This window comes from Microtus oregoni, unplaced genomic scaffold (assembly GCF_018167655.1).
Source record: "Microtus oregoni isolate MIOR12 unplaced genomic scaffold, Mior012 000020F_ref0000438, whole genome shotgun sequence".
Classification (NCBI taxonomy): Eukaryota; Metazoa; Chordata; class Mammalia; order Rodentia; family Cricetidae; genus Microtus; species Microtus oregoni.
Window position 1 is genome coordinate 23786363 of NW_024543079.1, and position 13360 is coordinate 23799722.

The 13360-nt window shown below is 42.6% G+C and overlaps 1 protein-coding gene across 1 annotated transcript in view; it reads right to left on the bottom strand.

Annotated features, from left to right (window-relative positions):
• The window catches only part of Sec23b (SEC23 homolog B, COPII coat complex component), a 36037-nt gene extending 23920 nt beyond the window's left edge, over positions 1–12117 (bottom strand). Inside the window, exons 1-9 of the mRNA XM_041670852.1 lie at positions 11887–12117; positions 8721–8956; positions 6434–6491; positions 4867–4953; positions 2624–2860; positions 2440–2525; positions 1546–1690; positions 963–1121; positions 531–646 (exon numbers count right to left, since the gene is read on the bottom strand). Of these exons, the coding sequence (XP_041526786.1) occupies positions 531–646; positions 963–1121; positions 1546–1690; positions 2440–2525; positions 2624–2860; positions 4867–4953; positions 6434–6491; positions 8721–8941 (1109 nt within the window). The 5' untranslated portion in view covers positions 8942–8956; positions 11887–12117. The remainder of the gene's footprint in view (positions 1–530; positions 647–962; positions 1122–1545; positions 1691–2439; positions 2526–2623; positions 2861–4866; positions 4954–6433; positions 6492–8720; positions 8957–11886) is intronic.
• Positions 12118–13360: the final 1243 nt, after the last annotated feature.

The window sequence follows — 13360 nt, forward strand, 5'->3', positions numbered from 1 at the left end:
CCAAGAGCTCTTGATTCAGAGGATCTGAGGAAAGCCAAAAAACATTCCTAATCTGTTCCATAAGCCCTATGGTTCCTAGTCCAGTCATCGTCACAAGCTGAGAATTAATTCTACATTTTTAGTTGAGGACAATACTGATGTGGTGTGTTACTAACTGGCTTGTCACAGTCACTTAGCCAGGTCAAGTTCCTTCTAATGGCATGACACTCAGATGCTGTTGTTGACCTATCACAAAGATGTGCACAGCTGAAGGCCAGTGGGCACTCCACATCAGCACAGCATTAGACTTCAGGTAAGTTTAACAATTCCAAAGAAAAAAGTTATTCTCATGCGGTTTGTTCCCGGTGAAATCCCGAGACCTCTTGCTAAACACCGCTTCTTCCTCCACAGGGCCCACACTCCCTTTCCAGCCAATGAATGCAAAGCTGAGCGACCTGAAAGCTCCGAGGTTCCCCTCCCTTACTCCTATGACTCCATCATTCACTTCTTCCCTTACCATAGGAAAGGTATAGTTGAACATGTCAACATACCCTGTAAGATTTGGACAGCATTTCATCTCCAGAAGTCCAGTTTGATCAAGAGCACAAGCATAAATATCAATGCAGTGACCATTTGCAGCAGTTCGATTAGCAAGCATCTCGTAATGCTGTAAATAAAAAAAGAAAACTATCTTTAGGAAAGAGAAGCATAATTGCCAAGGCATGTCTTAATACACCTAAGGATGCAATCAAGAAAGGGAGCATAGAATTCGCTGTCTATAAAACAACCACATAGAATAAAAATACAGCTCTAGAACCATTCTCTCTAACCAGAGCCACAGATGGAGACAAGTTAATGGGAGCCAAGATCGGGAAGAGTCACTATACAATCACCTTCTGACTTCAGAAAAGTAGCCATCATTCACCTAGAGAAGTCCACACCTGGCTGTTCTGCAATTACAGCTGGAACCCAACAGTGCCTACCTTGGTCGCCTTTTTCATGAACCGCGCATTATCTTTCTCAATATCATGCCAGGAACGAATAGGAGTCTTCAATTCATCTCCAACCACCATGCCAGGTCCTTGGGTGGGAGGGCCTCCAGTGAACAGCATGATCCTGGCTCCAGTGTTTGGAAAAGTACCCTAAAAACAGAGTGAAGACTATGGTAGAAGCATATAGTACCCCCTCCGAGTATGGCTTCCATTTACAAATAAAATACTCCAAAGACTGAACTCTCCACCGTCCTGCCTCCTCACCTGCTCTCGGCACTAGGGGTGCCGTGGAGTAATACGCATGACAGCAGAGAAAAGCAGCGATTACTTTCTCCCAACCAGGTGGTTTTGCAGTTTATTTAGTAAAAGTACTTTCCACTACTCCCATTCCCGTAGTTTTTCATAAAATTTTTGGTATTTTCAAAATACTGAGGGCCTCCTCATGTGCATAATAATGACTGAAACATTTTTGGATATACAGACATGACCTGACTTAAAGCACAAGAAATTTTCAAACAGAGCTATCAAGAACAGCTTGTATGATTTGAAAGGTCCCTATAAAAGTGTGAATTACCTCCAACAATCCAACAGCAATGGACAAAGCAACACCAGTGGACCGCAAAGGTCTCTTCCCCTGAGTTACTGGCCATGGGTCCCTCTGCAGTTCCCCCAGAAGATCAGTGAGGTTCATATCAATCTTGTGAACGGGCTGCAGAAATCTGGATGATTCCAAAAGGGCACATCAGTTGTGATTTAGGAAAGTTCCTTTAACCCTAGGTCACCCAGTCAACTGCTTTTCAGAACCATTATTCAAAAGCAAAAACTCAATCCTTTTCCTTCAAAATTATCTCTATAAACACAAAAGCAATTCCAAGCAATTTTAATGTGAAATATACTATAAAATCTAATAATCACTAATTTATACATGTATCATTAAAAAAAATCAAACTGAAAAGGAAAATGTCAGCTTAATTAAATTTTAAGCAGCAAAGAAATCCTAATAATAAATCCAGTTTGTTTCTGTGGACAGTCTCTACCATGCTGAAGCTTCTGTTCACATGCTTCTTGAGCCTTAGAAGCTGAGAAAAACACTGGTTTCCCACCAGAGTGGAGGTTGTCTCCAACACAATTTGCTGGCGGCTAACCTGGCCGAAGGCAACCACAGGCCTTCAGTCAACTGAAGGAAGTGAATGCCTGCTCACAAGGTTTATTTCAAAGTACCCAAAAGTGGTTTTTGTTTTGTCAGCTTTACTTAAGGATCAAGGATAACAGCATGTGTCCAAAAGGAGGGGACCAATGAAACAGTGTCAAAATGTTTCTATAGGACATTGAATAGCAACTGGGTCTAGTCTTTAATTCTTTTTCTTAAAACTATGGGACCGGAAGTCCTAGCATCGCTCTTCTTGCTCTCCTGGGCTGTCAGGCATGCCCACCACAGAACATGTAACACTGTGTACTGATAGCTCACCTGCTGGAAACAAAAGGCTGCTCCTGAGGTTGAGCAGGCCTTGCTTGCTGCATGGGCATAGCTGACTTGGTCAGGCCCAGCATATCCTGAAAGGAAAAACAGAAAGATCCAATTTCCAGCAACACTTAAAATAAACAATAAGCATCACAGATCTACCCTTGGTCCTTCTCAACAAAGCACAAACCTGTATCTGTTTTGCAGTTAAATCCTTGGTCCCTCGGAAGACGTAACTCTTGGAGATTCCTTCACAGCTTAACTCGTGAACCTGCACCATCCTCCCAAAAGTGATAAGACCAACCAGAGCATCGGGAGGAAGGAGACTCAAGGACATCTGCAGGGACTCTTTGAGTGCTTGAAGGTCATCTTCCTCCAAACATGTGTCAACCACATAGAGAAAGATCAGAGGGGATCGAGCACCTCGCTTTGGGCAAAGAAAAACAGCATAATGATCAGTATACACATAGCTACAGCCAGCTAGCATAGAGCAAATTAGGTACAAAACAGCAAGTCTTTATACCTGTAAATATCCCAGGGGCTACAAACTGTATAGCTAAAAATCTACACCAGCTTCTAATTACCTCATCAAATGACCCAGAGTACATCAAAACAAACATAAATCTAAAAATGTATTTAATATCTAATACCTACTATGTGCCACACATTACTGCAGACCCTGGGATACATAACTAAACAGAAAGAACAAAGATTCCTGGCCAACCAGCGGGAAGGCCAGGGAGCAGTAACAGCTAAGATGGAGGAAGGTGGCAGATCCCTGTGATAAAAAGGGAGCAGGGCCAGGGATGATGCCATACGCCTTTAATCTCAACACTTAGGAGGCAGAGACGGATGAATCTCTGTGAGTTGGAGGCTAGCCCGGTCTATATACTGAGTTCTAAGACAGCCAAGGGCTACATAGTGAGACCTTGTCACAAAAAGTAAATAAATAAAAAATAAAATAAAAGAGATAGAGAAAGAAAAGGTCAGCCTCAGTAAGACAGTAAAATTTGAGGGGACAAGACCCAACAGATAAAGGCCAAACCACACCTGATGACCTGCATCGATCCCCAGAACCCACAAGGTAGAAATATTGGCGTCCACAAATTATCCTCTGATCTTGACACGTATGCCCCCCACACACACACATAAATAAACAAATACATAAACAAATCATGGTAATGGGGAGGAAGAAGGGAAGGGAGTGGGGAGCAACACAGACACAGAGCAAAAATGAGTTCCAGCCTGAGGAAAAAGATCAAACGCCCTCTGGCAGGTGTGACACTTGAGGAGTCAAGAAGGCCCACAGGCTGAACAAGGACCCTAGGGGGGGATGAGACATGGGGCCTTGAAGACTATCTTTTGTTTTGAGTGAAGAGGGGCCAATTCAGTCAGTGGAGGCTTCTGAGCAGAGAAGTAACATAATACATGTTTCTAGAGAGTTACAATGACTGCTGGGTTAAGAATAAAATACAAGCAGGCATAGGTCAATGAGGGAGAGCAGCTAAGATACTGTACGTATCTAGTGAGAGGAAGATGGCACAGGATGGCTGGGGACAAGAAGGTGTGGGGGGTAGAATCTAGGTATGTTCTGAATAGTGACTCAGTGGATGGCCTACTAAATAAGACAGGGGATGTGGAAGAAAGAAATCAATGGTGAGAACAGGAAGGGGTAGATCTAACTCTTCTAGGCCAGGCTAGCCACTGTTCATCTCCTCGGCTGCATTTGGTTGTTGATTTCACCGGACTCATGCTCAAGATAGGAAGATCATGGGCAAGGTGTGTGAGGGGCCTAAGTCTCAGAATGCTTAGAGAGAGCCAGAGGAAACAGCTAAGATCAGGGAGGTGGGGAAAGAACCAGACTACAGAATTTACATCAGGGCCAGACAATCCCTGCAAGCCTATCTCTCCTTCTACCATATAGGGACCAGCGACAGGAAGGGAGGAGGCACCACCTAGACAATGAAGTGTCTCAAGTGAGATGGAGAAGGCTGTGGAGACATGCTTTAATTCAGTCAGTTCCACCTTTGTTAAAGCCTAGGTCGAGACCTGAAAACAAAGCCAGTAATTCAAATGTACTGTAACATACTATCTAGAATCTGCACCCACGGACACCAGCTTCACTTTACAAAGCCAGTATCGCAAATGTACTGTAACATACTGTCTAGAATCTGCTCCCATGGACACCAGCTTTACTTTACAAAGCCAGTAATGCAAATGTACTGTAACATACTGTCTAGAATCTGCTCCCATGGACACCAGCTTTACTTTACAAAGCCAGTAACAAAATGTACTGTAACATACTGTCTAGAATCTGCTCCCATGGACACCAGCTTTACTTTCACGGACAGGTGAGATATCTGTATCACTCCAAGTATTTCAAAAGAAACTCAATTTTAACAGTGTTCATTAAACACGTGACAAAAAAATTACCTGGATGACGTACTCAATTGTTGAAAACTGAGGCATCAATTCAGCAGGCTGGTTCACCTCAGATATACCTGCATATGCTGGAGGGAACTAATGAGAAGAAAACAAAACAACATTTACTTAGGGCTACAAGCGATTTGTGTTCCACTTTTTGATTTGTGCTGGAGCTAGCCTAGGCATAGGCAAATGTACCACTTCTGAGCTCCAGTTCCAAACATGCATGGTACACTTATGTTCCATTTATAACACTGATTTATGACCACGTTAATTCTGAAAGCACAAAATAAAAACCATCTTGCTAAAACACAAATATTAGCACTCAAAGCTTCTAATTCTCTTACATGTCTATGGCCATATAACCTTAAAAAAGATTTACTGATAAAAATAGATATTACACTTGATTTTGGCCAAAAGGCTAGCCTAAAACCCATGTCCAGAGAGTAAGTCTACCCCTAACACTTCCTGGACCAGCGCCAGGACCCACAGGCTGGATGACCCAGAGACCTAGGATAGAACCAAACATGCCTGGAGGGGGAAAAATGTCAATAAAATGATGCCTAACAATATTCTGCTTTACACACAGATTGCTGCCTAGCCCAATTGTCATCAGAGAGGCTTCATCCAGCAACTGATGCAAACAGATCCAGAGACCCACAGCCAAACATTAGGCCAAGTTTGGGGAATACTGAAGAGGGGGAAAAAAGATTGTAAGAGCTGGAGGGGCCAAGGACAATGTTATGAAATAGTACTTTAACTATGTAAAGATGTATTACATTTGTTTATGTTGCAGAATATTGCTTTAACTAGGCAAAAACGTGTTACATTTGTTTCTACTCCATTTGTTTAATTATGTTAAAGTGTGTTGGTTTTGTTTATGCTCCATTTGTTTAATTTGTAGCGATATGTTGCTGTTCCACCTTGCCTGTCTAAGGTACTTGAATGGTCTAAAAAGCTGACCAGCCAATAGCTAGGGAGATCTCTGAGTTCCAGGACAACTAGGGCAACACAGGAAAACCCTATTAGGGGAGAGAGGGTGAAAGACATGGCACTTTTGTTTGTTGTTCTTGAAACAGGTTTCTCTGTAGCTCTGGCTATATTGGGACATATTCTATAGACGAGGCTGGACTCGAACTCAGAGATCCATCTGCAAGTGCTGGGATAAATGGTGTGCACCATCACCACTCAGCAAAACAACACTTTCAAAGCAGAAGGAGCTCAACACTGATACTGGACCCCTAAAGTTACATGAAAATTCAATAACATGTACCATCTAATTAAGAAATTAATGTGATCCAATAAAATATAAACAGCAAATCTATTTTCTTTAGGTAATATATTTACTTCCTATAGAAAACTTAGAAATATCAGAGATATTTATATGTCCCCTACTATTCAAAACCAATGTGCCCAACAAAAGCCATTTCCTGAGATCACCAAAGAGTGCTCATCACCAGTGTAGATAGAAATGTAAGTTGATATAATCTTTTCCAGAGTAGTACAACAAAAACAAAATGTGTGTGTGTATATATATACATATATATATATATATATGTCGTTTTAAATTACATACCTGATTTCTTTGAAAACAGAAATTGCAAGCCCAAAGTTTTGCTCGATAATCCACTTGACTGTAAGAAAGATAAATATCACAGAGGTTTATTTCTAAGCAGGAAAGCAATCAAATGTAGACTAAAGTTCTGTAAATTAAACAGACATGTGCTCCTATGAGTGTGCATATACAGAAGAGCTCATGAGATTGACTGCAGGGTAAACTAGCTATTAAGTACACCAAAAAATTCCCTCAAATTAGTAAATTCTTTTTTTGTCTTTTTCATGTCTATGATCATGTTTTAAGATTTCTTCACTGCCAGGCGAGGGTACATGCCTTTAATCCCAGCACTCGGGAGGCAGAGGTAGGCGGATCTCTGCGAGTTCAAGGTCAGCCTGGTCTATAAGAGCTAGTTCCAGGACAAGCTCCAAAGCTACAGAGGAACCCTGTCTTGAAAAACCAGAAAGAAAAAAAAAAAGACTCTTCACTCACATAAACTATAAGCTTTTTCCTTTTGCCTTTATTTTAACTTGGTTGTCAAGATAGACCCAACGTTTCCAACAATGTAAACTCTTTTAAAGATCTGTTTAACTATTTTAAGTGTATGTGTTTTTTCCCTGTATGTTATGTGCGGCACACACATGACTAGCAGAGGCCAGAAGAGGGTGAAGGATCCCCTGGTACTGGAGATACAGAAGGCTGAGCTACATGTAGGTGCTGGGAACATAACCACGAGTCTCTGCAGTAGCAGCAAGTACGCTTAACCACTGAGCCACCAATCTCCAGCCCCTATATACAACCTTCAATTTCAATAATGAAATCATATTTCATACTTAGGCCATAGAAAGTATGTTTCCAGGTTGGTAAAGCTGCTAGAAATGGTTCATGAGAAAGCATCTATTGCTTCTTTTCCCTTTGTGAATTTAGGGTATTCCTAGCCAGTGGCTACCATTTTATAAGCAGGGCAGAGATTTTCCTAATATGAGCTTGATAAAGAAAAAAAAAATGAAATAAAGGAAAAGGTGCTTCTGCATACAAAACTTTTAACACTCTCAATTTGCTTCAGAATCCCTCAGCCATGAATGGTGGTACACTTCCATGTCTTATAGCCTCCCCCTGATGCCAGAGAGCCACACAAGTCCTCGAGGTTGAGACCAAGTTATGCAACATGAACACTCTACCACAAAAAATAATGGAAAAAAAGTATTTCCAATAGTGCCCAAATATATGAATAGGATAGAATCTCAGGTTTAAAAAAATTCACTCAACAATAAAATTACTGGGAGTCAAATTTCTTCTGCCAGAGAAAGACAGCTTAGTAGTTAACAGCAAGCACTTGTTGCTCTTCCACCAAAGTTTAGTTCCTAGCATCCACCCAGGTAGCCCACTCTTCTGTAACTCCAGCTCCAAAAAATTCTACCCCCTCTTCTGCCCTTCGCAGGTACCACATGCAAATGGCAACTTGTGTAATCATGTGTACACACACACACACACACATTCTTCTGTTTACTGCTTCTTCCAGATATATTACATAGTCATATAGAGGATGTACAAAAAGAGTAAAGTTTTTTAATTTTTCCAATGCTTTAAATGGTCAGATGGTGGTGGCACACACCTTTAATCCCAGCACTCAGAGGTAGAGGCAGGTGGTTCTCTGTGAGTTCAAGGCCAGCCTGGTCTACAAGAGCTAGTTCCAGGATAAGCTCTAGGACACAGAGAAACCCTGTCTCAAAAAAAAAAAAAAAAAAAAAAAAAAAAAAAAAACCCACAAAGAAAGAAAGGAAAAAGAAAGAAAGAAAGCCATTCCTCAAAGTCCACAATTAATTCAGAAGCAAACTGCTAATCTGGAAGGGGATAAGAAAGTAAGGAAGTGAAGAAAGAGAGGGATGGAAGAAGGAACAATTCCAAACTCTCCCCATCTGTCCTCCCCTTATTCAAATAAGGTTCTTTCCAGAAATACCTTTAATCCCAGCTTTTGGGAGGCAGAAGCAGAGGCAGAAGGATCTTTATGAGGTAGACACCAACTAGGTCTACATAGTGAGTTCCAGGACAGCCAGGGATAGATCTACCTCAAAAAAGACAGAAAACAAAAGATTCCAATTTGATCTGAAGTATTTGACCAGAGAGGTTTCCGTGAGCAATCATCCCTAAGAATCTTAGCGTCTACTTACTCTTTCTCAAACTGGAAACTCTTCTACAGAAATCAAGTGACTTTTATATATTATAAAATATATAAAATATATTATTATATATTATATAAAGATGACAATTTATTTCTTATTTTACCAGGTTTTTAAAGCATTCATACCAAAGTGGATTGAGAATAGCCTTGCAGGTTGGCCTGCTGCAAAGCACAGGTTCATACTGTACAGGAGGCAGGTCTGGGCGTTCCTTTAAAGGAGTGAGGAGACAAGCCAAGGGAACAACCATTCTTGTGGCTTCAAGGCGGCTAGAAGGCCACACATTCCAACTGAAACGCACGCCATCTCGCTCTTCATTCTGCTGAATGAACTCCAGGTATGTTGCCATGGTCTAAAAAGGAAACTAAAAATAAAGCTGTAATTAGATGCAAAATTCTCAGCTGATCTTAAATAAAACAAAAAAAATAAAAGATGGTCCCAAGCCAGGTGCAGTGGTTCATACCAGAAATCTAGCACTCAGTCCCACACAAAGAGATAGTGTTTCACAAACACTTGGTGAGGAAAAACCTGTCACTGCAGGATAACAGTAACTTTCTTCTCTCAGACCCCCAAGGTAGACTATTCTTGCTTTCTGTCTTATTTTTCTGTTGTCATGATAAAGACCATGGCCAAGCCAGGTGTGGTGGCACACAACTTTAATCCCAGCACTTGGGAAGCAGAGGCAGGCGAATCTCTATGAATTTGCAGCCAGCTTAGTCTACAAAAAGATAGCCAGGACCATTACACTGAGAAACCCTGTCTCAAAAAACAAAGAAGACCATGACCAAAAGCAGCATGGGGAGGAAAGGGTTTGTTTCAGCTTACTCTTATAGTCCTTCATCTTCCAGGAAAGTCAGAGCAGGAACTCACGGCAGGCACTATACAGCGGCCAGGGGAGAGCACTGCTTACTGACTCGTTCCTCAAGGCTTGCTCAGCCTGCCTTCTTATAAACCCAGGACCACCTGCCTAGGGGCAGCACTGCCTATGGTGGGCTGGACCCTCGGGCATCAATCAGCAATCAAGAAAATGCCCAACAGGCCCACCTGGTGGGAGCATCTTCTCAACTGAGATTTCCCTTTCTTAAATGACAAAGCTTCTGTCAAGTTGGCAAAAAACTAATAGGTCACTTTCTCAAACCATCTCTGTAGAACTTGAAAAAAATTAATCAAAGCAGTTAAAGGCTGAAGTGCTTGGCCATTTGTTAGCTGTGTGTAGGCGGATATTACTACTATCTAGTTGTTTGTTTGTGGTGCTAAGGGTTGAACCCAGGGCCTTGTGCATGCTAGGCAAGCACTGAGCTCAAGTCCTCAGACAAGCCAGTTTCAACCATGTATCTAAAGTCTCAAACTGTTTCATCGGCCAGCAACTTCCCTAATTCCCTTCCTTCCTTTATCCATCAAAGCACATACTGTATGAAATGTTACATTCCAAGTAACCTTTGTGCCCCCCTCCCACATACACACACACACTGCTCCTGTGGAGGAAAGAACTGTATGCTGATTTGAGAATCCGGTTACTAACAGGAAGCAGCATGAAATTCAAGCATTTCTAATGGGCACACCAACACTACGAAGGGGAGTTTGCTTTCATGCCAAGTCTCCCCTTGTCCTCCTTCCTTAGCATGGTTGCTTAAGCTCATCCTTGAAAAGCCCTGGGAAGTCAGTCCTTCGGACTAAGCTTTCAGACCCCAGTGTTGTTGAGTAAATGCCTCCTAGCTGTGGACACATCGCAACACATAAGTTACTGAGCTTCAACTGAACAAGCCCTTCGGGAAAGCAAGCAAGGACTGGCAAGGTGGTCCAGCGGGTAAAGTATGACAGCCCGAGCTTGTTCCTCAGATCCCACACAGAGCTGTAAAGAGAGAACCACTACATCAAGTGTTGCCTTCAGCCCCCAGCATGGGAGACCTGACAGGTGCACACATAGCATGCACATCTCATGCAAAGAAATAAACAAAACAATGAAAAAGGAAAGCAAGAACACTGAATCCATGAGATGAGAACAGAGGGAAAATTCTTGTAATCTCCATTATCTGAGAAGCTGAGGCAGAACCAAAGGAGTTCAAAGCCTCCTGGGCTACATAGGGAGATCATATAAAATATATATGTATGTGTGCATATGTATATGTAATATTATATATAGCATATATTATATATACTATATATGTAATATAATAGGTAATATTTTACATATATATAAAATAGTAAAGTGCTTTTAGTGACAGACATGCTTGATAACTGTCTCCTCTGAGGAATACCATACTGCAAATAAACTTCGAGGAGGGCAATTTTACATGCCCAGAAAAGCAAATTAATTATTCTACCATACAGAACCCACACAACGAAAATCCCCAACCTGTTCCAACGGAAACTCTAAGACATCTCCTTGTTATTGCTGACAAACACAGGAAGCCGAAACACTGACTACACAGAAAGCACTTATGTACCTTCCTGGAGGGCAAAAAATAAATCACAGGTACGTACGTTCTAATATCGCCATTTTCAGCAGCTACTTCAGAAAACCCCATTCAATATCGGTGATCCCTCTTTAAAGGTCCCCAGGTCTCTCTACATTTTAAAATCTGCTCCCTGTTTCCCGTGACCTCCTTTCCTGACCCTTCTAGACCACAGTTACTTAATCCTGTTCATGTTAATTCACAGATTTCAGTGAATGAACTAAAACCCTTTTTAGTTCTATGTTCTTTTATTTAATTCGATATGTTGAGAAAATGCACATTTTTTTTCAAGGGACATGAGTCCACTGCTCATAGCAATTTCTCAAGGAGTACGGATATCTGAAAAAGTAAACACGCGAGTGAGAGAATACACAAAAGGATCCAATAAAATATCGGAAAGGATCCAATAAACTATCTGAGCCACTCTCATTTCTCCACGACATAACTTTCCAGGACTTAGTAGCCATCTGTAAACGCGGCTAAACAACACCTAATCCTGTACGGAAGATCTGGGTTGTGGTCTCACTTATCACAAAGCAAAACTCAAGTTTTTCATGAGGATTCAGTCCTTCCGGATGTTCACGCCACCACCACCACCACCCCAATTCCCGTGGCTAAAGAGCCAGAAACTGGTCCTCTGCCATCAGGCATGGGACGGACGAGTCACTTTCATCCAGTTTCTGGATCATCAATCCCCTCTGATGCCTCAGCCTGACAAGCAGAGGGCTCCTCCCCGAAGCAGCCCACCTTTCAGGGGCACCTCTGGCCTCGGCCCTCCTCATCCTCCTAAGCGCCCACTCACCAACGCGGGACGGCTCAGCTGCCCAGAGCCACTCACCTGGACAGAGCCTTCCGCGCCCCACGGACTCCAGCGCTCGGCTCCGGCTTCCACCGCCAAGTCCACCTCAGCTCACAGTCGATTGGTCAGTGCCCCCATACGTAACTCCACGGCGCCTTGTCTTAGCCAATCAGAGAGCGCTGCTCTGGCTGACGCATGAGCGCGAAACCGTCAGAAACGCTGCGCCGCCATCTTTGAATAGGGCAAGGCAGTCGTTTCTCACACTCGAACCTGCAAAATCCAGAGTTTCTTTAGGGTACGTGCGTCCTCGAACACAGTCCTAAACGCTTCTCCTGCCCCTGCGCAGGACCTCGGCGCCTGCAGGTCCGTCGTCCAAATGCATCCAACACTCCTCAGGCGTCCGCCCTTACTCACCATGACGTTTGTTTGCCTCAGAGGGAAGTCCCTCTGGTCACCTTAGTTACCGGGAAGCGAGACCGGTGACGTGTAGCCCCAGAGGAACCCGAAGTTGTCCGGAAGAGGCCATCAGCCTGCGGGAAGGGCCATGGAGGTGGCAGGGAGTCTCTACCGCTAGTTGAAGTTCTTTCTGAGCGTGGCATGCGCAATTTCTCGCACGACCAAACTTTCCCTTCTCACTTGCTGCTATGGCTTCTGCGCTCAGAAGAGCCTGTTTTCATCTGTCATCCAACAAGGAAATGAGTAATTGGGTACAGTCCTCGTATTCAAACATTTTAGGAGTCAAACAGAGTCCACTTTAATTGATAATACAAATTTCTGTGACCGCCACAGTCATTTTATAATTTCTTACAAGTGGGGAAGAAAAAAACCAGCAAATTCTCAAATCTTTTTGAAGATTTATTTTTAATTAGACCTGCCTGTGTGTCAGTGTATGCATGTGTGCACATGAGTGTGCAGGACCTACGGAAGCCAGAAGAGAATGTGGAGCCCCATGGAGCTAGAGTTACAGGCAGTTGTGTATCCCCTAACATGAGTGCTGGGAACTGAGCTCCAGCGCAACACACTCAACCCCTGAACCAACTCTCCATCCCCAAAACTCTAAAATCCTAAGTTTATGCTGTTTAGGCAAGTCAAAGAATATTCATTAAATAGCACAATTAATTATTAATTCAAACTGTTCTTTAAATCAGGCCTACGTATGTTCTGGCTGGCCTAGAACTCATACACATCTGCTTTCCACTGTCCTCATATGCCTCCTGAGTGCTAGGATTAAAAACACAGGCCATCAAATCAGTGTGATTGTTTCTCAGAAAACTGGAAATCAATCCACCTCAAGACCCAACAATACCACTTTTAGGCATATAGCTAAAGGAGGCACACTCATACCACAAGAACTTGTGCTCAACTATGTTCATAGCAGCATTATTCATAATAACCACAACCTGGAAAAAACCTAGATGCCCCTCAACCAAAGAATGGATAAAGAAAATGTGGTACATTTACATAATGAAGTACTACTCAGCAGTTTTTAAAAAATGACATCTTGAAATTTGCA